Below are 27,845 nucleotides of genomic sequence, written 5' to 3'. Positions count from 1 at the left end.
TTCACGTCATCAATGCTACCACCACAAGGAGAGGACCGTAATGATCCATTTCTTCTTGTTACAGAGTAAGACATGGCTTCAAAGAGCTCTTATGGAGATACCACATCATGTTTTTACATTTAAAAGCCCATTACGTAGTCCTCTTCAAATTACATCACATTTCCGAAATCGTACGAATGACTACAGTTTCTTCAAGTATAGGAAAGAAAATATACAGTACTAAAGAAACGGCAGAAATAATGAGGAACCTTTGCCCTTGGAATGGTATTTACACAGTTGTCCTAAGTAACCTTGTGCTTTAACTTGTTTGAGAGAAGACCTCTACTTGATATAAATACAATTAATCATGCATACCAATCTAATGCAGAGGAGAAAAACAAAATTAACATAATTCAATATCATGTTAGAAAAACATTAAGTATGTAGGAAGTGTATATTGTAGTGACACAACTATGCAGACTTCATTACAAAGGGTTTAATCATTGGACAATCATTGTTTCATTGGAAAACAGAAATGAGCGTCGGTAAACCGCTGAATACAAACGTAACATAAGTATACGATAAACTCAATATAGCACTCTGTAAATCCATCACACAGCTTCCTGAGTGACTAAGTTTTTAACTGCAGTGCATTGCTGCACAAACGTATGGCACAGGATTCTTTCGGTGTGTATTAGAAAGTTGATGAGAATATCTACTATTTTAAGATGAATTAAAACAGAAAAGGAGGGAAACAACGAGGTAGATCACTGGATTTACACTAAATTATCATTTTTAAATCACATTGCAATATGACGTCATTTTAAGGTAGGGTGATGATGTCGTAGGAAGGGCTGTGTACATTAAACGGACACCAATAATCGGAATACTTCTCCTTCACTTTTGATGAAAGCACCAGGAAAAAAATGCTTTGTTTCCTTTGTCTTCTTAAATGATCTGTTACCAACAAAAGTCTTTAAATGATCACACACGGTAAAATAATTAAAGTTACAGCCTACCGCCTAGCCTGACATCAGTTAAAGTTTTGTTCCATTAAAGGACTCGTACGTTAATCCTTAGAGATCAATTCTGACCTTTCGGATACTGTTGACCTTTTTGAGGGCATTTATACAAATTGACTGAACAGATTATTTTCTTTTAAATATAAACATCAACTAGGGCCGACAGAAAGCAGTTATGATAAATATATATGCAGCGTGTTCACGGCCGTATTCTTCACTAGTCCTTCAAAATATTGTTAATTATTAACAATAATACCAAACGTACATTCACCTCTCATCTTGAGTCGCCAACCCATTTTCTCACAAACCGCAAAAAAAGAAAAACATACATATATAAACCAATACATTTCTTTGACCATAATATACAACATTTTACAGTCTGGGATTGTAATACACAAACACTATTGCCATTAAGCTGGGTAAAGAAGGCCTACTAGGAGTACACTTTAACACCATCCTTTGCCCTGTGCAGTTGCCTTTGAAATAAATTAAAGATTTTAATTGTTTAAGGTGCGACGGCAGGTCTAATTTGAAAGCTTGGCGTTGGGTTTCACTTTAATGGGAAAGTCTCAACCCATGAGTAAGTTCAGGGTCGCCTAACCTAAGGCCAGCAGAGGATTGGTCTAAGACATTTTAAAATGGTGGACTCCATTTTAAACGCTGCTCAGTGGGACTTGTGCTGCAGGGTTCCCCGGTCAGTCTTAATCCTCTGAATCTTTAAAACACCAGCAAATTGAAAGATGTACGCCCAATTTTTCCCAATTTAAATACTTGACTGCACCCACTAGGTTTCTGCAGTAGCAATGGTTACGGTCTGGGGTTTGTGACCTTGCATGAGCCTTAGCTCACTTCCTGAATCCTCTACATCTAAATCCTTTGAATCATCGCTGATCCAGTTGCAGTTGAGCTCTCCGTGCTGAAACTCCAGCGAGTAAATCTCCCGTTCCAAATTCTAGATTCAGTGTTATGCTGAAGAAAACCTGTGGGATTTAAATAATGTTCCGTGTTCACAATCACGCTGATGACACTTTGAAGGACGTTTGACATGGAGGATCGAAGGATTGACGAGAACACAGACACAACGGCGAGGGCGAGGGGAGGGGGGCGTGGCTACGTTTGCGTGTTGCCGTACATCAAGGGAATGAGATAGACGGAAATGTCGTCCCCGGAGCCCAGCCTGTCGCCAGAAATCCTCCACCCTCGGTCCTTCAGCATGCCCCGCGCTCGCATGACCAGGTCCTGGGCGGCCATTGTGTACCTGATTTTAAAAAAAGAAGAAGAAGAAAAAAGGTGTTGAGAGAATAGGACTGGAGTGCGGCTTGGACGCTCCTCTGTCTAAAAATACTAACACCAAATCAAGCCAAGTGGTAGGGCTGTGCAATTAATTGAATTTTGATTTTTGGGTCAAACAATCTCCAAACTAATATAATCAAGTTTAAACTTTTTTTTTTTTTTTTGTATTTTTATTTTATTCATTAAATGGTTTATCGAAATTGCAGAACAGCTGGATACATATTTTTACATTATTTTCTATTTTAACATTTGGTAAAGTTCTCAGTTACAAAGTTTTTTTTTTGTTATTTCGTGATTTCAATATTGACCAAATAGTGGTGATTATGACATTTTCCCTAATCGAGCAGCCCTACCATGTGGTCAGAAAACCTTCCAGAGCCACCGCTTTGAACTTGGACGGTTTGACATTGTAAGCAATTCACATTCATTTCACAACGACACTGGAATACAGTTGACTTTAGCGACGTGAGAAGCAGCAGGGGTTGAGGGAGAGTTCAGGGGGAATAACAATGAGCCAACGTGCCTGTGCTGGTCGTCGGGGTCGCAGTTGGCCAGGAAACCGGTGACGGCCTCGGCCACTTCCTGGTTGGACAGCACGTCCCACAGCCCGTCCGTTCCCAGCACCAGCACGTCATCGGCTCCGTGGTCGAACAGCGTCAGCGGGTAAACCTTGACCTGGAGGTTTCGATAGAGACAGCGTAGGGCAAGTAGGCAGGATGGTTGTGGTGGTGCGGTGGTTTGACCTGCAGCCGAAAGATCTCCGGTTCGAACCCCATTACCGTGGATGTAAACGTGCAGGCGTCCTTGAGCAAAACGCCCGACCCCCCCCCTATCTGCTCCTTTACATACCGAAAGATAATGACTGAGTTGCTTGATGATAAGCAGTTTAAGGGTGAAATGCAAAACGGGTAAAAGGAGTCCAACTTTGTATGTTTGATGTGTACAAGGGGTCTCCAGATGTTGGGCTCAATGTTGGGCTTAAAGGACGATTACAGCCTGGAACAAAGCATCGGAACCCTTCTCTCCTGGTTTCACTGAATAAATAAAAAATCACTTCCTTGTACATATTCTGCCCGATAGCATTAAGTGTTTATGCGCCTAACACAAATGTAAACAATGGTAATATAGCCCTTTGGTCTAAATGATACACAAACGCCGTGCTGACGCATGCACACTGATTCCACAAGACTGATTCCTTTCAACACTCGTGACAGGCGCGGGCACGCGACATGTTCTTTGCTAGAATCGGTACAAGTAAGTCTCTTTGACAAGACGATATTGGTAACAGGTGTTTTAGTGAAGCCAGGAGAGACGGTGACGACGGTTTGATCACCCAGACTGGTCACGTCTGTTAAAAAGGTCTTCACCCCTCGACAAGGAAGTCATTCCTTTATTCTGTTTACACGAAGAAAAATGCCAGCTTCCCCTTTGTTTACTCATCCTTCGGCGAACACCTCTAAAATAGCTTGTAGACTTGGTCTGTCTCTTGTGAGGCACAATCCTTCAACACAATCCTTCAACACAAACAGGATTATAAGTGTGTGTGTGTGTGTGTGTGTGTGTGTGTGTGTGTGTGTGTGTGTGTGTGTGTGTGTGTGTGTGTGTGTGTGTGTGTGTGTGTGTGTGTGTGTGTGTGTGTGTGTGTGTGTGTGTTGAGCTGAGCACACGCTCTCGTTCTGAAAGAGCGCAACGAACGTTGCCGCTGGCCTGGGCCGGCGTATTAATTAGAGATTTAACGATGGCAGAGGCCCCACCAGCTCTGTTGGACTTAACATCAGCCAGACGAGGACACAGGACGATAGTAGCAGCCTGACTGTGCCACAGCAGATTGAGATTAGAGGCATTTTTCCCAGAATCCATGTACAAAGTACAGACCCAGTGCAAGGCCCGCGGTCACGTTTCAGTCTCGTCGCCGTGACTCACGGACCCATTGCACCTTCCTGACAGCATACGGCCTTACCTATATTCAACCTTGGAGGTGCCGACTCAAACATGGTATTTTATTTGACGTTTTATTGATAAAAGCCAATTTGTTTTTGGCGGTATGTTAAAAGGAACATTGGTTGCCGTGTGAACAGTGAAGTGTTAGCGTGCCGAGTTGATTCTTTGTTCACCCTCTCCGTGACGTTCCATCATGAAAAGAGTAATTCCTATTTGATTATTTTCTTACCAAACACTTACCGAACATCCATGACACCTGGCCAACACATAACACGACAAACATGGTTTTCCCCATACAGAAACATTTTGAAGGACTTTCACAAAAGGAAGAAAAACTCCTCATGAAGAACAAACTTGTGACAAGGAATGTAAAATATAACCCCCTTCAACTATGAGTGAACTCTGAGGGCGGTGAATTAAAGATCACGCCAGCATGTGGACATCAGGACCACTGGGCTATCTGTGGTGGGAGACAGCGGGGAGTGAATATGCTTGCTGTGGAATTTTAATTCCACAGGTTTGACCAGGAGCCCTCCAGCCAGGACTATGAATGGCTTGGGGAGGGAAATGGGCTTTTCTGTTAGTGGCTGGTGTGTAGAGGGGGTGGACAGCACAGTGACCTTCTGTGTTTAAGTTGCACTTATTTGTTTGACAGTTGAGTGGAAAAAAAAAAAGCCCTGAAAATATCCATTGCCCTGAAGCCATGTTTCACAATCACATATGCCAAACACTTGTTTAAATTCCTGTCTAAAATCCCCGCACATGATGAGTCAGATTGAATGGTGAATGCTCTTCTCAATATGTTATGATTCTTAAATAAATAAGTGGGCTTCATTTAAACATATTCTATTTGGCAGCTCAGACTGAGAGCATACGTTGCTGTAGTAGAACTGGATTTACTCCAAATAGGCTTTAGTCCAGAACCAGCGTTGACAGCTTTACTTGTGGTTTACTAACGTCAGAGAGTTTGACTCCCAGCCAAAACGGTTCTGGGTTTGAACCCCAAATGTTCCTTGCCTCACTGTAATCCTTTAGCAAATTGCCTAACCCGTACCTGCTCCTCAATGGCATATATCAAAAATCCTTCATAGATAAAAGCTTTGGATAATTGCACCACTGATCATAATGATCATAAGTATGAAGCATGCGGTATGAAGTACGAAATGAGTTGATTCAACAACAATAACAACATGCAGAATGTGCAGCAGCCCTACCTCTGGACAGCAGGACAGGAACGGCTTGATGTAGATGTTGGAGTCATGCACCTTCAGATCGTGGTCTCCAAGACCTCTGGTGACGCCGATAGTGGCCAAGACCCGTGCCTGGGGAGAACCAATCAGAGTTCAGTAAGGCGCCTTCCGTCTCTGCCATGCTGTGTCTGTGGAGCGGTGCTGGAGGATGATTCCAGACTCCAGATTTCAACCCTCAAGTGTTGCAATTCCGAGCCGTTGCTAATTAGGCAACCCAGATGTTTGAGAGTCAATATAATAAGTAGACAGGCAGCACTTCATGAAGCTGCTATACCCAACTGTACTCTACAGGATTCCTGGGTGTTTGGTAAACTAGCATAATCATAATTTCCTGTTTGGAACCAACTTATACGTTGAAGCATGCATTAAGCAGCCGATCCTTTGCACCCTGTGATATGCAAGACGGCCTTCTCTAGGTTAATGAAGGCTAACAAATAGAGCATCAACCACCACGAACGATTGCACAAATGGTCAAACATGCCATCTTCCTCCATCTATCTCCTTTATATGACCATAGATGGGCTGCTCATTTGCATGACTAGCCAGCGATTAAACAAATATAAACAACTGGCGTGAAGGCATTATATGACTAACGCAGCTGAAGACATTGCTCTGGATACCAAGAGAAAAATGAAAGCATTTCAATTCGCCTGATGTACTCCGTTACACTCCCCAGGCAATGGCCTGATGAAACAGTTGACCTTATGAACTTTCCACATCGTCTTCCAAAAACCCCATCCCCAGCACAAAGCTAACACATTTAGTTAATTGAATCGTAGGGGCTGAGAGAGAGAGAAGCCCGCCACCACAGCCAGAGAGAGAGAGAGAGAGAGAGAGAGAGAGAGAGAGAGAGAGAGAGAGAGAGAGAGATGAGAGAGAGAGAGAGAGAGAGAGAGGAGAGAGAGAGAGAGAGAGAGAGATGAGAGATGCAGCAGGCACTCCTGCATGCAGAAGATATCTTGGTTTTCCGTAATTCTTTCTTCTTTACACACACACACACAGCGAATACCAAAGCCCCGTGGCATGGAAAATACCTTGGATGGATGTGGAGTAAGACATTGACTTAAACACAGAGACGAGGAGCGGGGGTGTGTGTATGCGTTTCAAAGTGGCGGCGGGGGCTCCTCGGGCATAAGAAGGTGGGGGGGGGGGGGGGGGGGGGGGGGGGAAATATCCCAGGATTAATCGCTGAGCGGCCTGGCCCGGCAGTCCGAACGCCGCTCTTTGAAGTGCTCTGGCATTCCTCTCTCTCCCCCTCCCCCCTCCCCCCCCTTCTCTTCCTTCAAACAGATCCTCCCATCCATCTCCCCCCCCCCCCTCTCACTTCAAAGGGAGGGAGGTTTGAGGTGGAGGATGTCAGGGGTGGGGGGGGGGGGGGGGGGGGTGGGCGGAGTAGGGGGGAGGGCACTGCCAACTGTCCGGGAGCTGTGTAGTGGGTAGTGTAGCGTGTGTTTGTGTAGTGTTGTGTTATCTGTGTGTGCGTGTGTGTGTAGTGTAGTGTAGTGCGTGTGTGCGTGTCTATATGTAGTGTAGTGCGGTGTGTGTGTGTGCATATGTGTGTGGGTGTGTATCGGGTGAACCCAAACAGAGGTTGGAGGTCTGCTGTGCCCCCAGCCAGACGGTCAAAGCACAACTCTGACGGCTGAGTTGTCTCTGTCTGTTCTACGTAGGCTGTGTGGGAATCAGGAGAACCCTTGTTCTGGGTGTGCGCGTGTGTGTGTGCGCGTGCGTGCGTGCATGTGTGTGCGCGCCAGGAGGGAGGGGGAAGGGGGGGTCGGTTCAATCTGTCAGCCGATTATATTTCAGCCATGACCTTTCGTGTCCGTGTCTCAAAGGCGAGACGCCGTGCAGTATGTGCAGTGTAGTATTGCTGCTAGGCTAGGCTAGGCTAGGCTAGGCTAGGCTAAATGTGAACACTCAAATTGGCAAGATGCCACTCGGGGTCTTGACTTTCTTCGTGACATTAAGCGTCGATCCACATTGGGATTCAATGCCGTTTTTTTTTTGTTACCTTCTTAACATACACCCGTTGATAGAAGCTTGTTTCTTTACGTCTCCGCTGCGGTGTTACAGCTGCATGAGTCCTTGGATGAGTCCTTTTGATTCTGTCCAATCAGTACCAACCACCCACACCCACACCCACCTCCACCTCCACACGGACCCTTTCCTTCGTCCGTCTAGCTCCCTCCCAGCAGCAGTTCTTGGATGCAGAGCTCACATGAGCCCCGTCCGGTGGACTGGGACACGGAGCCACAGCCATCTGAGTAATTGGAGATGTTTTCCATGCCACAGGGCTCGGGTGTGTGAATCGGTGTGTAAAAGAAAAAAGCGACGCGAGAAGGGGAAGATCAGGATGTTTTCTGCATCTCCCCCTCTGTCTGTGTCTGTGTGCCTCTCTCTCTCTCTCTCTCTCTCTCTCTCTCTCTCTCTCTCTCTCTCTCTCTCTCTCTCTCTCTCTCTCTCTCTCTCTCTCTCTCTCTCTCTCTCTCTCTCTCTCTCTCTCTCTCTCTCTCTCTCTCTCTCTCTCTCTCTCTCTCTCTCTCTCTCTCTCTCTCTCTCTCGGCGCCCTGGTGAGATGTTAATTACAGGCAAGGCTCTGCAGGGCTGTAGGGGTAACTCTCAGTGTGTGTGTGTGTGTGTGTAGTATGTAACCTGTGTGTGTGTGTGTGTGTAGTACATAACCTGTGTGTGTGTGTGTGTGTGGCTCCTACCTTCTTCCCCTCTCCGTAGATCAGGGGGAACTTGAGGTCGTCCTCCTCGATGCTCTTGTACGCCCTGGGAGGAGGAGGAGGAGGAGGAGGAACACATGTTGAGTGCAACGTATTTTGGGCTCAGTGCACACAGCGTACGCTCGCTCTTTAGACACACCCACCACACACACACACACACACACACACACACACACACACACACACACATACTATCACACACAAACAGACATACACTCTCAGACACGCAGACTCTTTCACTCACTCAAACACACACATACAAACACAGACTCTCACACTATCTCACATAGACATAGACACACACACACACACACACACACACAGTTGCCTCGTTGACTGGGAGAGGGGGAACTGATGAAATACAGGGAAGGCAACACACACTTCCACACACCCCCTCCCATTCCTCCTGGTTACTTCTTTTCTGTCAAATCTCCCTAGCGACAGCCAATGATGTGTCAACAGATGTCTGACATCTTATCTGTGACTACTGCCACTGAGGTGTGTGTGTGTGTGTGTGTGTGCATCTCTGTGTATTTTTGTATGTGTGTGTGTGTGTCTGTATGTATGTGTCTGTATCTCAGTGTGTCTTTGGTGTGTGTGTGTGTGTGTGTGTGTGTGTGTGTGTGTGTGTGTGTGTGTGTGTGTGTGTGTGTGCACGCACGTCTTTGCCGTGTGTGCATGTGCTCGTGTGCGCGTGTGTGTGTGCTTGTGAATAAGGAGCTGAGGGATGCAGTAAAGCTTATTCTCGTTTAAAATTCCCCCCGATTGATCAATAATTTAGCCTCTGCAGACAGGGACCAGACCAGCCGTAGAATATGCATTTAGGAAAAATATGCTGCATGTATTATTTAGGAACGTGAATATGTGTTCATAGTGTGTATGCAGAGTACATAATGAATTTGTCAAAAATGTGTGACAGGGCAGATGGTAAAACACACTAGAGGGGAATTCTGACAACATACGACGGCCCCAAAGGTTTTCTAATAGAAGTGTTAAAAAACTGTAGAAAATATAATGAGCAGACGGCTTGGGCAGAGCAATGCAACGATATCTACACGCATTGTTTTCTACATCCCGCATCGCTCACTTGCACCCGGAATCTACTAAAAGGATGCAAGCGGTATTAGCGTATCAAAAACGCTTAGAGCGGTTCCCCACCGGACATTATTAATTCAGAAGACAATTAACAGAACACTTATTTTTGCAGCCCTGTTAAACGCAAGCCGTGCGATGTACTCGAACAAAATATGATTTGCAAGTGCAGTAGAAGGCCAAGCAACACCTTGTAAAGCAGTGCTACTCTAGTCTCTGTGGAGAGGATTAAACACAGACCCAGCAGGGGGTGGAGTTACTGCTGCTTCCACTCCCAGCGACCATATGTTTCCACCTAAACCCGCGCACGTTGCACCACACTCAGCACTTTCCCTTCACTTGCTTTCTGACGTTTTTTTTTTTTTTTTTTTTTAAACACAGTCCGCTGTCTACGCGCAGTGCAGAAGAAATGCTCTTCTTAGGACATTAAAACACGAACATTAAGAGTCTAGACTATGAAGCGACTGCCTAGGGGCTTTGGCATGGACCTAAATATATAATAATAAAAAAAGAATACCACTGGCATCAAACGCTCTCTTGAAGAAGAGGGGTTGCTTTGTTTTGCTAGCTTTTAAAAGGATGTTGAATAAGATAAATCAAAAAAACAACTATTTCACTACTGTTCTAAGGCATGTAGACATGAAAGAAAGCAGGAAAGAAAACTCCCTGTCCCGAAAGCTCCCGTTTAGGGACAGTCTCTCCACACTACAGACAGACAGACGGGAGAGACAGTCCACGGACGGCGAGAGAGACAGGCAGCTAACCAGTTATGCGTGACAGCAGAGGATGACGTGGAGAGGTGATGGGGGATAATCCTGTCCATACCTGCTCTCTCCTGGGGATACAGTGGCCTTTAGAATAATGGAGGGACCTGTGCGTGTGTGTGTGTGCATGTGTGTGTGTGTGTGCGTGTGCGTGCGTGTGTGTGCGTGTGTGTGCGTGTGTGTGCGTGTGTGTGTGCACCTGCCTCCCTGCAGGTGAAGAAACTTGCACGGCTGATTAGCGTGCAAAAAAAAAAAAAAAAAAGGCTAGAGTGAAATCTAGCTTTGAGAGCTCAGCATTTTTATGTGCACACACACACTCTCTCTAACTCTCCTCTAACTGTATTTTGGGCTGACATTCAAAGGGAGCTCTGAGTCAGCACCGGATGAGTCGGACCGCCTGGCACACAGGACACTTCTGGCTTGGACGGGCGTTTCTTCACTTTGGTAGACAAGAGTAGTGGAGGACTTGGGTTTATGGTAGTCTCACAAATTGTTTTTGTGACTTGAGATTAAAAGTCGCTAAAGAACACTGAAGTTTGATGGCGGGTGAACGAGCACCAATCTGTCGAGCGGGCGTTTCACTTTCTTTCCCTTAGATTTTTTTTTTCTTTTTTTTTCTATCAATCGTGTTCCTGGGGGGCGGTGATCTGTCGGTGTGTGTTTGTCTTGACTGAAACAAAAAAGATAGGCCTGACCATTGTTGGAAGGGAAGACCAAACGGGTCAAGAAGGTTATTCGTCTGTCGATTATGCTGTCATGGCTTTCGATCTTTCGCCTGCAGCTCTAGCACAGTAGTGCGGCTGCGGCGGATTGTATTGGAGGTTTAATTAAACGCAGGCAATCCGAAGCATACACCAAAACCAAAATTTACCCGTAGCCGGTGGAAAGACAAGAGAAAACATCCTGTTTTCATGTGCGTGCGTGCGTGCGTGTGCGCGTGTGTGTCTCACACACACACACACACACACACACACACACACACACACACACACACACACACACACACACACACACACACACACACACACACACACACACACACACACACACACACACACACACACTCGGTTCTGCTGTGTGCTCGACTTGTCATCCACGTATCCGTCAGAGATAAAATCAAATCTGAGTAGCAGATTTGGCCTCTGTAGAAAAACACTCGTTCAAATTCGTCTTCTGAAGCCTCCATCTTGTTAATCCACCCAACAGTGTGCAGTATCCCACCAGAAGGTGTTGGCTTTACCATCGAACTTCTGGAACCGAGACTAGGGTTACGGTCCATGGCTGTGGGTAATGACACTGTGCTTTGGGCCTGTATTGATCTGGTATTGGTACCGGGTGAACTCCAGCGGTCTAGGACATGGATGTGACAGATGATAGTGGGACTGGAGGTGGAGTAGGAGAGGAGGGTGATGGACAGAAACAGATGAAAGTGTGTGTTGTTCTACTGAAGGAACCTGAGGGAGGCGTGAAGCGGGGATGGGAGAGGGGGGGCGGGCAGAGATGCCTTCAGGGCATCCTGGGGGGGAGAGAGGTGACAACTCCATCTCTCTCTCGCTCTCTCTCTTTCTTTCACTCACTTTCTGTCTGTCTCTCTTTCTCTCACTCTCTCTCTTACTCTTTCAGCCTCTATGTCTTCCTCTTTCTAATAATATAAATAATAGAAATCTATTGCATTTATATAACGACACCCAAAGCACTTTACATAGTGTGTGTGTGTGTGCATGTGTGTGTGTGTGTGTGTGTGTGTGTGTGTAAGTCACCTCTTCCACTACCTCATGCACTCTCTCTCTAAAACTCTCTGACTCCATCTATCCCTCTCTCTTCACTACCACCACCAACACCACCCCCCCAACACCATCACCACACCATCAACACAAACCATCAGCACCACCACCACCAGTACTCCAACGACTACCTGCACTCTCCCAATGCCCTAGATTGCATTTCTATCGACCTGACTAACGGACGGAGGGAGGGAGAGAGAGGAGAAGTGGGCGAGAGATAAAGAGAAAGCAGGAGGCGGGTGGTGTACTTTTCTGTTAGAGCCTGGCCTTGATCATCGCTGGTGCCTTTTGAGGAAACTGGAGGTTTGGCACGTGCCAATGCATGCACACACCCACATACATACTGATGTGTGCACACACACACACACACACATTTTGATGTGTGCCCACACACACACTCGTATGCACACACACACACACACACACACACACACACCAGTTTGTACACACCGACATACATTTTGATGTGTGCCTACACACACACTCATATGCACACACACACACACACACACACACACACACACACACACACCAGTTTGTACACACTGACATACATACTGATGTGCGCACACAGAGACACACGCCCACACACACTAATTACGGTATGAAAAGTACTCCATTTATTGTAAATAGCTGTTGTTGCACCCTGTCTAATTGAATGGCTCTATAGGGGGCTGCCATAGGAGCAGGTGTGACTGACTGGTGCATTTAGAAGCCAGACGAACACACCTCCAGGGGAAACTGGTTAAAAATACATCACAAACATTCTCTCCCTCTCCCTCCGACTCACTGCCTCTGCTGCAGCGGCCTGATTCTATTTTCTCTCAGACTAACCTATATTCTGAGTGTTTGAGCTTGCAGTCACATCACCACCAAACAGACCGTCTACCCTCTGTCTGTCTGGCTGGCCTTTTTATCTGCTCTCCTTTTTTGGGCGCAACTTCCCCTTCCCCTCACCTCAATGCTGTGTCCTTCTGACGCTGTTTTTAATGTTTGTCACCAACTCAACAAATGAATGAAGCAAATTGCTGATCAATAACTTAATTGAATTGGTACTCTTGGTTATCACACTATACATATGGATTTTCTTTAATCCATGACTCCACTTAAAGCACATAGTTAATTTCCTCACTCACTCAATCATACATTCACTATCGCCCTCATCCATACACACTCTCACACATTCACCTTCATTACATCCTCAGTCATCCACTCACACATGGACAACTGCCAAGCAGCTCATTGGGTAAGCAATTAGAGGTTAGATGTCTTGCTGAAGGGCACCTCCATAACTAGTTAGCTACAGCAGGAAAAAAGGGATTTAAACTGGCAACACTCCATCCTACTACACTTCGTTCACTTTCTCTCCCTTTCTTGCTCTTTTGGTTCTGCTGTGTGCTCGACTTGTCATCCATGTATCCGTCAGAGATGAATCCCAGCTATGTCACTAATGTTTTCCACATCAGCCATGTAGTAATGATTTCCTCCATGTAATGATTCACTGGGGCATAATTACACAGATTATGTCATTTGGCTCAAATTGTTCCTTTGTAAAATGCAATGAAATCCTCTGACCCGAGTTAAAGCTAGGGTAGGCAATTTGTAGAAACCAGCCGGAGCAGCTTGATTTCGAGAGCATCCAACCAACAAAATTTGAGCCGAATAAAATTGGACGGGTACAATTTCTGAGATAATGTGATATATTGATTGCTATTGGGATGTAAACAAATATGATGAAATGGCTCTAAAATAAATTGCCTACCCTTGCTTTAAAGAGATTAGAGATGGCCAGTAAATGGGTATATAAAAACCCTGTGTACAATTATACTAAAATGATATCTGGTTTCAGTAGATCTACATATCTGCCAGTCAGATCCAACAGTTCAAGGAAGCACAATGTAGAAAGTGTGTTTAGAGAATTCAAATCAAAATCCGATCAGCCAATCACCCACCAGCCTGACATGGTGAAGTCCCGGTACAGCATCCTCTTCCCCACCTCTTTCTTCTGAACTCTCCGGGCGAACTCCAGATGGGTGAACTCATTGCCCAGCAGGTGTGGGTGCATGTAGGCCTACAACATGAATACAGGCAAAAAACCAATACATCATCAAACTACACTTGAGGGAGATTTGATTTACTTTATTTTCTACTATTAATTAATTTCAAATTTAACTTAACTTTTGGAAAATATCTTTCTTAATCGTATCGAGAGATTCAGAGCAACAGGGTTAGAGTGAGCGAGAGGACGAGAAGTGTGAGATGGTGTGTGAGAGTGAGCAGCGCTCAGAGAGTCTAAGTAAAGCATTGTTTGACCAGCGCTGCACTAGGAACCAGTGTCTCTGTGTCGGTGTCCTTCTCACCAGGAACTGCAGCCGCTGTCTCTCAGACTCTGGAGTGAACTCGGTTGACATGGCGATGACCTCCCCTGACCGGATGATCACAGCTCTGAGGGAGAGGCACGCACACACACACACACACACGCACGCACACACACACACACACACACGCACACATGCACACGCACACACGCACACAGTGCAATATTGACAGATAAAACAAGAGCTTTAACAGTTGCTTGTGTATGGGTTCAGTTTCACTGGAACATATACAGTATCAGGATAGTAGAATTGTCTAGTTGTGTTATGCAGATATAATGCAAATGATTGAGTGTGTGCATGCGTGTGTGTGATTATGTCTCACCTGCTGTCCCCAGCATTAGCCACATAGAGCTTGCCGAGTAAATAAAGGACGGCCAGAGCCGTGCAGCCCCCAGAGACATTATAGACCCCCTTATCCTTCTCTATCTGGACATCCTGAGGACACACACACACACACACACACACACACACACACACACACACACACACACACACACACACACACACACACACACACACACACACACACACACACACACACACACACACACACACAGGTTATCCAGAGTTGAGGCATCGTAACATACATGACATGATTGTAAAAGCACCACGGTTAATTCAAGGTTGTTGTTTTAATCCACCGATGATATTCATTATTCAACACACCGAACACACCAACTTCTTCAAGATCAACTCAAGACAAACCCCCTGTTAATAAGCCAGTGCAGTAACCGACAGCGATTCCATGAGAATTAAAAGACCTGTAAGAAAAACTGAAACAAACATTCCTTTGTTATCACCATCGTTACTGGAGAATGTTGTTCACCATAAAAGGGAATTAAAACACCAACAACTATAAACCACAGAAGACTGATCAACATATGTACGCATCATACACAACCTACAGTGTTATATATGAGCATATGTATTCAAAGCCCTTATTTAAGGACTTAACCCTCCCACCCATCCCTATAAATAGCAGCATGGCTCTCATGGTATTACCCGTTTCCTTGCTGTGGTTCCATGAACATAATGCATAGAGCCGTGTATGTAATTGTGTTGTGTTTGAAATGTAAAAAGGGACACAGACAAAAAGAGACTGTGGGTTAAGGGTGGGATATGCACGTTTGACAGAATTAGCCAATTACATTTTTTGTTAGAATTTGGTTAAACTCTCATTACACAAGTTGCGTGATGATTTTATCATATTTTATTTAGTTAGCTGATAACAGCTATCTACAGAAGTAACCTCTTCAAAGTGGTGTCTTGTGTTTCATGTTGGAAAAGCATGCATAAGGGGAGTGGTGGGCGGGGCAGAGGGAAGCAATGAGACCAATAGGAACAACCTTTCTGAATTTCAAATGGCACAGCAAATCATACATAATGCAGCTTTTATGTATAGCTATGGATTCATGGTGTGTGTGTGTGTGTGCGTGCGTGCGTGCGTGCGTGCGTGCGTGCAAGAGAGACAGAGTCACAGAGAACAACATTGTATGAGGAAAAATGTGCAGACGACACACGGATAAATCATGAATCCATATCCAGGGAAACATATCTGTCAGGGGACTCTTGAAAAAAATGAAAGACGTCTGTTTGAACGACGACACCTTTCCTCCCCGTCTCCTGGCCCGCGGATTAGCATCTGGTTACAGTCTAATATATGTGGGGGCTTCTCCTAGCAGCCACAGCCCATAGAGGTTCCACTCTGCACTCCAACATGCTCTCTGCACTACAGGGTTTGGCGGGATTTCATACGGATTGTTATCATCAATGTCATGGACGGACCCAAACATGTCACGTGTGTACACACACACACACACACACACACACACACACACACACACACACACACACACACACACACACACACACACACACACACACACACACACACACACCATTGTGATGATAAACAGCAGGAAGGGATTCCTTTGTATAGCATTTCAATGTTTGGGGAAACACACACACACACACACACACACACACACACACACACACACACACACACACACACACACACACACACACACACACACACACACACACACACACACACACACACAATGAATGTCAGAAGAGAAAGGTCTGATGAGGACAGGCTGGAGGAGTCTCTACACCCGAGACCACTTTCCCTCCATTTCATTTCCAGGACCCAGGGTGAGAGACCTGGACCCCCCCACCCCCCCCCCCCCCCCCGTCCCCCCCTTCCCCCCTCCCACACCCGGGTCGTCCTTGATGTTTACACCTCCCTCTGTTGTTTATCAGGCTCTGGCAGCCCATTCTCAAACACCCTATTTCCACAGAACAGTGACTCATGTTTGGGGGCTGAGGTGGTGGAGGGTGGGAGGCTGATCTCGGTGGGTCTTTTTCCCGATAAGATAACAACGTTTAATGAAACCTGAGGTGAAGGAGAACAAAAACAACAAAACAACGGTTGGTTTCCCTCTCTACGGGAACTGTGGTCTGAAATGAGTTTGCCTGGCGACCACATGGGCGTTTCGCTTCTCGTAACGACACTGGAGCGACGCTCCCTCTGTTCCTCCAGGGGTCTTTTGATAGACGGATGGATTAACATTTGACATTAGCATTTTCCACTCCATTAAATAGTAAGCCATTGAAACATGAATTAACATCAAGACATTAGTAAGTCCGTTTGGTTCCTATCCAAGAGTGAACTTAAGCATATGATCTGCGCCAGTTGAGATTCTCTGATTTAGCAGACTAGGGTTATATCTAAAGCGAGGCTGAGCTCAATCAAAGCAAACAACCAAAACTGAATTCGCTTCAAAGAAAGTAAGACGAGATACAGAGACAGAGGGGGCAGATATAGAGAGACAGAGGGGCAGAGATAGAGAGACAGAGGGGGCAGAGAGAGACAGAGGGGGCAGAGAGAGAGACAGAGGGGGCAGAGAGAGACAGAGGGGGCAGAGAGAGAGACAGAGGGGGCAGAGAGAGACAGAGGGGGCAGAGAGAGAGACAGAGGAGGCAGAGAGAGAGACAGAGGGGGCAGAGAGAGAGACAGAGGGGGCAGAGAGAGCAATGGAGAGAGACAGAGAGAAAAGAGGCAGAGAAAGACAGATAGAAAGGGAGGGAAAGGTACAGTGAAGAATCATGAGAAAACGTTTGAATCCAATCCTTTGCAAGCATCTGTACGTTATCTGCAGTGGATTTACCTAGAAGCTAATTTACTCTGCGCACATTACTCTTTGTATAAAGCCTTTGCTAAAGCCTATATAAATATATCGACATAAAATACACTCGTTTGGTCCATGTGTCAGCAACGCAAACAAAAGACTAGTCACGAGGTAGTGGCTTCATCCAACATTGCGCCCTGGTTGCATCTTGTGATCTGAAACTAATTACAAGCTTTACCCTGCCACCTAGTGATCAAACTGAGACACTACACCTGTTGTATAATGACTGCAATGTTGAAAAGTATGGGGATTTCTTTGATTTAACCATAGTTGGTTAGGCTTGTAAATAACTGATCGGAGGTTATGGTCTAAAAGGTAATGTTTTAAAACATTTTTAAAAACAATGCATTCAGATGTCCTTAATTTGTTGTCCAATTTGACAATCCTCTGTGGTGAGATTTAAGACTTTACAAAAGTGGGCACAACTCACACAAAAGATCCTTTAGACTTTCCGATTTGCACACTGCCTGTGTAGTAATTATTTAAGGAAAAAACAGTCACATTGTGTTCCATAGTAGTGGGTGTGAAGGGTCTTGTCAAACCTGTCAAAACCCACGTCACACTTGCTTGAGCTAGGGTGTGGAGCCAAAGCGAACACGTGGAAAAGCGAACACGCTGGAAAAGTGTTTTTAGACAGAACTTCTTGCAATTAACAGAGAATTTACCCCGTTTGATAGCTTTCTTTGATAGCATTTAGTCAGAAATAACACAGAAATTTCTGAGAGACAAATGGAACCGTTTTCCATTGAAAACACTGATTTTGGGGTTTAAGTACATGTACATGAAACACTGTAATACAATATATAAGGCCTTTTATATACTGTGTTTCGTCATGCTTCCAAGTGGGGTGAATGTGGGGTAGGGGGGCTATAACCTGATGTATCTGAGAGAGCTCACTGCTCGGTCGTACATTTACCGAGGATCAATATGAATTGACTTGTCTAGATAATTACTGCACAATGAATGTTGAGTGGGTTGAGAGATTTTCCCTCCACTCAAACACAGCCCTTCAGTATGCAGCTGCTTTGTTGTCAATATGGTCTCTTCCATGATTGCCTTGCTTTGCATTGTGTGTTTTGAGTGCAGTCTCTTCATTATTGTATAGTTATGGTCCTGTGAAGCTTGTCATTCGATTCAGCCCAGTTCAGTGGGCCAATATTTGACACACATGAGTTTAGCAGTCAATTTGACTGCTCATTGCAGTCAGAAAAGCCTTCAATAACATGAGTGGGGTCATAACTTTTTGTTTTTGTTGAGGTTGGGAACACATAACAAAGTGGAGGGAATTCCCATGTAAATAATTGCTCAAGATAGTTCTTTACTTTGACGACTACAACTAATATGTATCTAGATATATTTTCTGTATTCATTTATTTTAATCTAATTGTAATTTATATCTCTTTATGTATTAACAACTAACCTGTACTCTCCCCTGTAACACCTGAATACCCATCCGGGATTAATAGCACCACTGTATCATAATTCACTGATCCCAGACAGGAAATCTGCACTTGCTGTAGTGACTAGCGTCTTTGAGCAACCAGCCTCACATTCCCTGTGTGCGTGGGTGTGTGCAGAGGAAACTGTTCTGCCATCCACAGCGAGGGCTGTTTTTGTCTCCACCACCACCACCACCACGCCGCCATCCACACCCACCTCCTCCGCCCGCTCACCATGTCTTTGAAGGCATTCTCCAAGGCCCCCACCACCAGGCTCTCGTGCGACACCTTCTTCTCCGTGAAGAAGCGCGTCTGGGGCGGGGGCGTGCCGGACGGCCCCGGGGCCCCGGCGGCCCCCCGCAGGGACGCGGCCCGCGTCAGGGAGCGCTGGCTGGTGGCCGAGAGGTGCTGCTGCTGCTGCTGCTGCTGCTGGTGGTGGTGGGGGTGGTAGTGGTGGTTGAGAGGCTCCTCCCCCATGCAGGTGGGCGGCGGCTGGCCCGGGAGACGCAGGATGTCCAGGACTTCCTGGAGGTGCTGGGCGATGTGGCCGTGGAGCTGGCGCGACGCCGCCACCGCCGCGCCCGAGCCCGCGTGCCCGTCGAACAGACCCCAGTAGTGGAGGGTCAGGCCCTCGCACACCTCCTGGTGGTGGGGGGGGCGGGGCGGGCACACACACACACACAGTAAGAATGGGACAGACAAGAACGCGCATGCACACGCACAAACATACACCCGTAGAAATACAGTTTCTATGAGTGTTTCGTACAGTAACACAGCTTGGTACAAAAAAAAAGGTTTCGCTGGGGGAAATCGTTTGCATATTCAGGTCGCAGCACACTTTAGGCTTCCTCGCCGCCCTTTAAGAAATGTCACAGGTGTAGCATATACTAAACCGCTCAAAGCTTCAAAGTAAAAGCCCTATCTCGTATCTACAGGTGAATTCCTTCTTAGCTTACCATATGTCCTACTTGGATGACGCTTTGTGTTGTATAGGGATGTGTACTTTGTTTTGTTTTGATTCATGCCTAATGGGATTGTGTTGTATTGGGGAGAGTAGTAATTGAAAGCAGGTGGTGGTAATTGTATGTTCATTTGGCCACACCCAAGAATTTGTTTGATTTGAAAGCACGGTGCCCAAGATTGCTGCCCTGTGGATAGAGAGTGGAGAAGCACAAGAAACCGTATCTTTAGGAACTATAAAGGTTAAAAGCCTTGTTTATGTGGTGAAAAGGAAGAAGGACCGGTTGACGAATTCTGAATCTTAATTCAGTTCATATAAGATTCCGGTTTTGGATTCATGCTTAGACTTTTCGGCTTTTCGGTTTCAACATGGATTATTCTACTTTTAAAACCTTCATCATGGACGTTTGGTGAGGTAGGAGCTTTGGACTATTAAATTGACTTATTTAATTGAATCATTGACTATATCCAACCATGTCTGTATATTGTAACTTGAACCATTTCTTTATTGGTACAACAAGCCAAAACTAAATTTGGTTTATAATTTCTCCAAACCTAAATAAATATCTTGCTTGGGCCATGCTCTTACTTTGAAGGCCCGCCACAGCACTAGATACACTCTGTGCTACTTTCTTCAGGCCAGTATCACTGCAGCAGTGAGTCATGGCTGGTGCTTTTGTGTGTTGGTTGTAAGCTCTCGGCCAACTCGAGTGCTAGTGTAGGTGTTTAAATCCATCCGGAAGGGATGGATTTAGCACAAAGATGTTCACACATAGGATTTATTGGGATGGCTTTTAGTCATTTAGGCCGTGCTGATGTGTGTGTGTGTGTGTGTGTGTGTGTGTGTGTGTGTGTGTGTGTGTGTGTGTGTGTGTGTGTGTGTGTGTGTGTGTGTGTGTGTGTGTGTGTGTGTGTGTGTGTGTGTGTGTGTGTGTCCCAGTAACCTGCTGACAGATTTGGGTTGAATAACCTCAGTACCTTTCAAAACACAAAGCAGGTCAACGTCTAAATACATTTTACCCACAATAGAAACACTATCTTGGAAGACATTTAAATACAGAGCGCAAGATAGTGTAGTAGCAAGGGTAACTCCCCATTGGAAGACACTGGGTTTGATGTCCACAGCCTACCTGTAGGCATCCATGAGCAAGATCCTGGTCTCTAATCAATCCTAATCTAATCCTCTTTGATAACATTAATCTAAAATTCACTTAGTCGCTTTGGTTAAAAAGCATTTGCTACAGTCACCGTAACCAGTTGAAGCATTTCATAATGAAAAACATTCAAAACCTCCTTTTATGTTTCTGTTAAGCGCCTTATCGGAAGGCGCTATGCAATAAAAGAGATTCTTCTAATTCTAAGCGCGTTAGCGTGATAGTGTGATCTAGCTGCTACATGGACCCGCCGTGGTCTCTGCTACCGAACCCCTCCCTGGGCAGAGTGTGTGTCTGGTCTCACCAGGCTCCCCTGGAGGCCCAGACCCTCTCCGTTGGGCAGGGAGGACCTCCGGCGGGACGTGGGGGTCCGGTTGGCGCCGCCGCCGGTGGCTGGAGGCTTGGGTTTGACGGTCAGCACCTCGCAGCACGCCTGGTCCTCGTTCAGGGAACTCTTCCCGGCGTTGATCACCCTGGAGGGAGGGAGGGAGGGGGGGGAGGGAGGGGAGGGAGAACGTCAGTTTTACATTTTCAATCTTTAAATTTCATATGAAAGACTTCATTTTTTGAATCATATCAAAGATTAGATTAGACGATCTTTCACCGTCTAATCGAATAAACAAATCAAAAATAAAAGTAAATCCACAAGGCTATATTAATTAAGCAGCAATGACATCAAAGTATTAATGTTTGTAAAGGCGTAATTGAACAAAGCATTGCAAGACGGGTTTTCTGTGGACGTACTCGTTATTATGGTACGGTACATGAGGCATGAGGCGTTGACTGTGAGAGGAAGGTAACACGTGAGGGCCAGCATACGTAGCATAGGTACTCAGCCATGAATCATACCACTTCAGGCAGGTGGTGCAACGTGACCGTGAACCACAGTGGGGTTAGAGACAACAGACAGACAGATGGACAGACAGCGGTATTCTGAAAATGCTGCTCTACAAAATCTGTACGACTATGTGCTGCTGGCATGAACTCACTAGGCGCACAGTTCCAACCTCTCTATTGTCGTGAAACTGTTTTCTATTTTCTTAACACCACAACAAACGTGAGGTCAATGCCCTCTAACTTCAGTCAGCTGCTCCGTGCGCCCTTCATAAAAAAATTAATGAATTAAAAAGTCAGGAGTTGAGTGGCTCTGTAATCCCTTTGATAGGGCTGATAAGGTTGATTCTTTTAAAAGGCATCCACATCCATGATGTGAGGAGACGGCTCCACTCTGCTCCTAGCCCTGGATGCGGCGTGTCGCCTCACATAACCTGATTAGAGTGACATCGCGCGGCCCACACGCCCTGACCTTAAAATACAGTTGACCGTTGTGTCTGTGCGCTTTTATTGTTTTAGGGTTGTTGTTTTTTTCTTATCGCCATGGGAGGAGGAGGAAGACTGAGCGTCAGAATATAACTTAACGAGTAGGTGATGCATCCTACTAAAGGATCACTTTAGTGATCACATTTTTCAACGTGGACCCTATTTCCCCATCATTTTGTGTGTAGTTGACTAATGACGACATCAAGCCATTTCAGCCACGAAATGGCTCCATGATTGGACTACAGGTAGCATAGCTCAGTGTTATCTGAAAGATTTGGGTGAAGGAGGGTCGAGATTGTAGTGACAATGGGCAAATTTCCTGCAACAACTAACTCTTGAGCAAGACTTCTGTTTGAGTAAGTCTGTTTAAAACACAAAAACAGACAGGATCAAGCAATGTATCGCCCCATAGGGTTACATTGCAACTAGCTTCATGGCTGCAGTGGCTTACAGAGGAGCTCTCGTTCGATACTGGACCAATTTGAAAAAACATTGTGCACATTAGTCACTTAGACCCCAAATGATGGGAAAATAGTTTTACGTCGTCAGAACAATTCTCTGTTCATTTTTTATTTCTAAGGTTCATTATCAACGGGCGCAGACCAAAAGGCCTCTGGACGCAATGGGATAGACCTACAACCAATCAGAGCAAATAAAAGTCACACAGCAGCAGCAGCAGCAGCAACCATCTTGGTTGTTTATGAAAATACCTCGAAGGGGTTCCCACAAGGCCCACAGGTCACGTGCTCAAACCGCCCCCATTTCAGATAAACAGTTGTGACTGGCCAGGTCTGCTGGAAATCTGTCTTAACAGGATGGGGGCCAGACACACGCCAGAGCAAATAAAACATGAGCTAAAACATGAGCTTGCAGATTTGTCTGGTTCTCAGGCTAGGGAAAGCAAATACGGTCCAGGTTGAAAAGTCCCGTACTTATCCTTTCTAAAGCATCTTTCAGACTGGGAATCCAAACATCCGAGCCAATCCCTGGCCCCGTACAACACAACAACAATCACAGACAAGGGCCTTTCAGGCATTTAGTTGTCAAACCACTTCTTACAAACACGAGAGAACGCAAAGACATACGCTGTCAATTTGCATTGCCGTCCTTCCCGACAACACACCCTCAAGGGCCCGTCGACACCATTGTCCAATTCAGTGCTTTGTGAAAGGTTAGCATGTGACACAGACATGTGACACATTAGTGCGCTGTTAACCAGCCACCAGCGCTCTCTCATGTGCTCTGCTCCGCATGGCGCCTGCTCCCTCCAGCCACGCAGAGCACTGATATCATCTCACTCCATCCCTACTAAACAAAACACGGAAAGAACGGCTGGGAGGGAACAATATTGGAAAAATGAAATGGAAACGAATGGGAGACTTATCGAGGTGGTTTGTGTTTTGATCCGGATCAAGTGTTCACTTTTCCTTGTTTTTTTCAGAAAGGTCTTCTGTTTTGTGATTGACACCTGCCGCAGAAGGAATGCTAGTCCAGGGGTGAGGGGGTTTGTCCCCCACTCCAGATGTTCTGGGTTCGAACCCCGTTGACTGTATTTGACCTACATGTGTCCCCCCCAGGTAGACTGCATTAAGGATAAGTTGCTTTTGATAAAAGGGTCCAACTGATTCAATAGTAAAAGGCATGGTTGCATTTCTTTAAGTAATCTACAACCTTTAGAAAGAAGGCGTCAGGTCTTTAGACTTATTTTCCCTAGACTGGAGAGTTCAATGATTATAAAGGAGTACTGGTTATTGGGATACAAATTGTAGTTTTTCGCTTTTTAAATGTTTGCTTGAAATTTTTTTATACTTTTTTATAGTTTAGTTTGCATTGCTCTTTGCTGTTGGACCGTCAGGTGATCTTTAACTTGATTCATCTTCTTCTTCTTAACTCTGTTGCTTGCTTTTTGCTTTTATGAAACACCAATTTTCTCATGATTATGAATGTTAACATTTCGTAAACTACGTTATTTTCCTACTGTACCTTTCAATATATGTATGGTCACGTGGTTCTAACTTGGGACTCTCATGTAGGAGAACATCTTTGTTTTGAATGTGATACTGGGTGGCGGAAAATATCAGGAGGCCAAAGGTTGAAAAGTTCAAATGATGTGGCCTTTAGTCTGACCCGGTTGGCTCAAGGCTGGAGGCAGAACAGACCTGACCCACAGTTCTGCACATAACTTACCCTGACGTGTGTGTGTGTGTGTGTGTGTGTGTGTGTGTGTGTGTGTGTGTGTGTGTGTGTGTGTGTGTGTGTGTGTGTGTGTGTGTGTGTGTGTGTGTGTGTGTGTGTGTGTGTGTGTGTGTACACACATTTCAGAATAGCAAATATTTTACTAATAACTAGTTATAATGCATAAGTGCACACTAGCTTTCAGAATTGAAACTTTCTCAGGGTGAAAAAGAAGGTTAGCTTTTTTTTTTTATGCTCCAAAGTACCCCTAGCTAGGGGTACGCGCCATTTGAGAACCACTGCACTAGAACATACTTGGCTTGGCTGCACATCACACGTAGGCCTATACCAATCTATCTATGACTTTAGACTTCATAAACCTCCATCATCTACATTTTCTTGCCCTGTCATGCTGTCGGCTTTGAATCTGTTAAATGTTTTCCGTATTTGCCTATGTTGAACCCTCTCAATAATGGATATTCGCTCCCTCAGTGCAGCACAGCAAGGTACAATGATAACATTTCAAGGAATGGACCAGTTGCCCCTGATGTCTGTCAATTAGCGTTAATGACCTAGCATGGCGCTAGCCAGGGAGTGAGTGAGTGAGTAAGTGTGTGTGTTTGTGGAGTCTATTCTGGGCACAGGAAGCAATTATGCACCTTGTTGAACATCCTGGAGTGGATGTGTGTGTATACAGCTCATGATAATTCCAATATGCTCTCCCGACCATGGTAGTCAGATTTCACCAACACAACACTGACTGCTGCAGCTGCCCGGGTGAACTACTGAGTCAGTATAGGTGGCCTTTCAGCTATCTGTGTCACTACTCTTTGCTTCTGTTGAGTGGGCAGCAATGGTTTCCAAACATAGCATATAGCAAGCATAGCCATGGCTTCAGCCCTGGATTCAATGCATTCAAAATAAACCTGGATCTCTTCTCTATGCAAACACCCACACTTGTATTCAGTCACCAACAGATGCTGGTCGTAAAAAAAAGAAAAACCCACATCAGAGGTTTAATGTCTATGGGAAGTGTCTTCGCTAAATTGCTGTTCCCCACATCAAAACAACACACATGGCGCTTCGGTTATTGAAGGTATCTCTGACTATAATGCACAGTGGATTGGGCCACTATTCTCATTTGTGTTATACATACTATAATGAACTAGGCAGCAAGAAATGATGAGGAAATGCTTTCCTTTCTTGGGCATATTGACAAACACACGTCGTCATTCAAATGCAAAATAATTTGGTTTGACCTTTGCAAACGCTATTAAAAACAGAGTGTGCCTCTTGTGTGCCAGCTACCCCGTTAAACCCAATGTTGCTTCAGTTTGAGAAACAATAATAGTGGGCATACCGTCATAGCTTAAAGACTGAAATCTCACAAAATGGAATTAACTCGACAAACATCCGAACACAGAAACTGTTAAAGTGCCAATACTGTGTGTCACTAGTACAAAGGCTGACTGGTAGTAGGTGGTGTTTGTAGGCTAGGCAAACTCTGCCCGGGGGAAAGCCAAGTCTGGCATGACAGAGATTGACACTTGTTCTAATGGAGGTAAATGGCAAGGCATCATCTGGGTGCCCTAGTCATGAGAGGGTTTTCAGCCCACGCTTTCTAAAAGTGTTCTCGTTCCGGAAGGCCGGTACTGTTTTCCAACTTTATGGTTCTGCTTCAGCCAAAAAATGTCTGGGAGAAATAAAAAGCAGAAGAGCTGCTCTTTGAAAAACATTTTGCTCCACATCAATATCAGCCTAGGGTGTGCATTCTCCTTCTCTCGTCACGTCAACATTGTCCGGCTGTAGGGGTTCAGACGTGGCGACAGAGAACCTGGTAGGCAACAGGTTACAACTCATCAGCCCATTGTTTGAGGAGTAAGAACAACAAAATTGGAGCTCTTAAAACATTGTGTGTCTGTGTCTGCCTGAGTGGGCCAGGGAGATATGGCCAAAATCTTCTCTCCTTTTAAAGGGAATTTAAGATATAGAACAATACAGATTTGGCAATTCAATAAATAAACAGTCCACATAGTAAAGCCTATTTTTTAATACACCAAGAATTAATTGAATACTTGACAAATAAAGTACTGGGTATTTTCCCGTTATATTTAGAAGTGAGAGTGAAAATGTAACAGTTTCAAGTGAACCTATAGAAACAATGTATATGTATAGTCTTCACCCAGGCTATAATATGAAAATGTTAAATAGCAAAGGTAAACATAAAACAAAGGCTGCATCAGCAACATATGGGTTAAAACTTGGGAATTATGAACCGCACACTTGATGCCGATGCATTCCTCACCCCCTGTTACTGGGGCAAACAATCGTGTGTGAGGGTTGGCTTCACAGCAGAGGATATGCTTTACTTGACCCAAATTCTTCCCTTCCACGTTTTCTAAGCAATCCACAAATCGCCGATGTAATGACGAGCAACAGATTATCTTTTATAAGAGTGAAGCACCACTACTCCGTATCGACAATAAGGCCATTTATTCAAAAACAACGGCTGGGTCTATATACTTATGCCTAAGGCTGGCACATGACTGTTTCTGCAGGCTATGCCTACAATGCCATGTGTAATGTAGCATTATGCCTGGCCTAATCAAGTCTGGATAATAACGTCCTTATCATACAGGAATAAGGACGAGATTGTATTGTTTTTCTCCCCACTAGGCAAATATTTGATGAGCAATCACTCTTAGCACAGTAAGCAGAACACTGGGAACAGGTTATGTTGTTTTTGTATTGAGTCATGCAATATACCCACACATGTGACTATTGTAGCATATGCTCCAAATAATATTTAGCTTTTGGCAATGTCTTTACAATGCACCTGTGCGTTCCAGTGACCGCTAGAAAGGCAACCGTGGCCGTCATTCTACCGTGATCACCCCATAAATAATAATCTATAAATCCTACAAGTGAGGCGCGCTTGGTTCCTGCGGGTCCAGAAACCAGAAAATCACAGGTTCATCCAGCATCAAGGATGCTGTGAGACGCAGCCTACTGGGATGGAGGATGCACACACTTACTCTGCATAGCCGGTAGACCAGGGCAGCCTCTTGCTCTCCTTCAGTATGAGGATGGGTCTTGCACTGTGGTCCGCCGAACACTCAATCTCGTCCGGGGACAACCCCAAGAACTCGGGTCTCATGTACGGGAATTTCAACGGCAGATCCGAACCGCTCAAATGGTCCCCATTTGCACCAGTAGCGATCATGCCCCCCATAAAATGTGTCACCGCAGATTTCACCCGTGTTAGCATGGTCATGCCGTGGTCCGGAATGCCTGATTGCCCCCCTTGAGCGATACTGCACTGTTTCTCGATGAATGCGTTTCGCACTGTGAAGGGTTCAGTTTTGACAACA

The 27,845-nt window shown here is 45.3% G+C and overlaps 1 protein-coding gene across 1 annotated transcript; it reads right to left on the bottom strand.

Annotated features, from left to right (window-relative positions):
- On the bottom strand, positions 1 to 27,845 carry ppm1h (protein phosphatase, Mg2+/Mn2+ dependent, 1H). Its single transcript, XM_084476761.1, has 10 exons — positions 27,510 to 27,845; positions 21,284 to 21,452; positions 19,100 to 19,507; positions 14,555 to 14,667; positions 14,215 to 14,299; positions 13,807 to 13,925; positions 8,197 to 8,260; positions 5,450 to 5,557; positions 2,818 to 2,969; positions 1 to 2,259 (listed from the first exon to the last, which is right to left on the bottom strand). The coding sequence occupies exons 1-10, from the start codon at positions 27,746 to 27,748 to the stop codon at positions 2,112 to 2,114; spliced, it is 1,605 nt and encodes a 534-aa protein (XP_084332887.1). The 5' UTR covers positions 27,749 to 27,845; the 3' UTR covers positions 1 to 2,111.

The sequence above is a fragment of the Micromesistius poutassou genome (assembly GCF_964030765.1).
Source record: "Micromesistius poutassou genome assembly, chromosome: 13".
Lineage (NCBI taxonomy): Eukaryota > Metazoa > Chordata > Actinopteri > Gadiformes > Gadidae > Micromesistius > Micromesistius poutassou.
The sequence above is the reverse complement of the archived record's forward strand: the minus strand, read 5'-3'. Positions and strand labels throughout refer to the sequence as shown.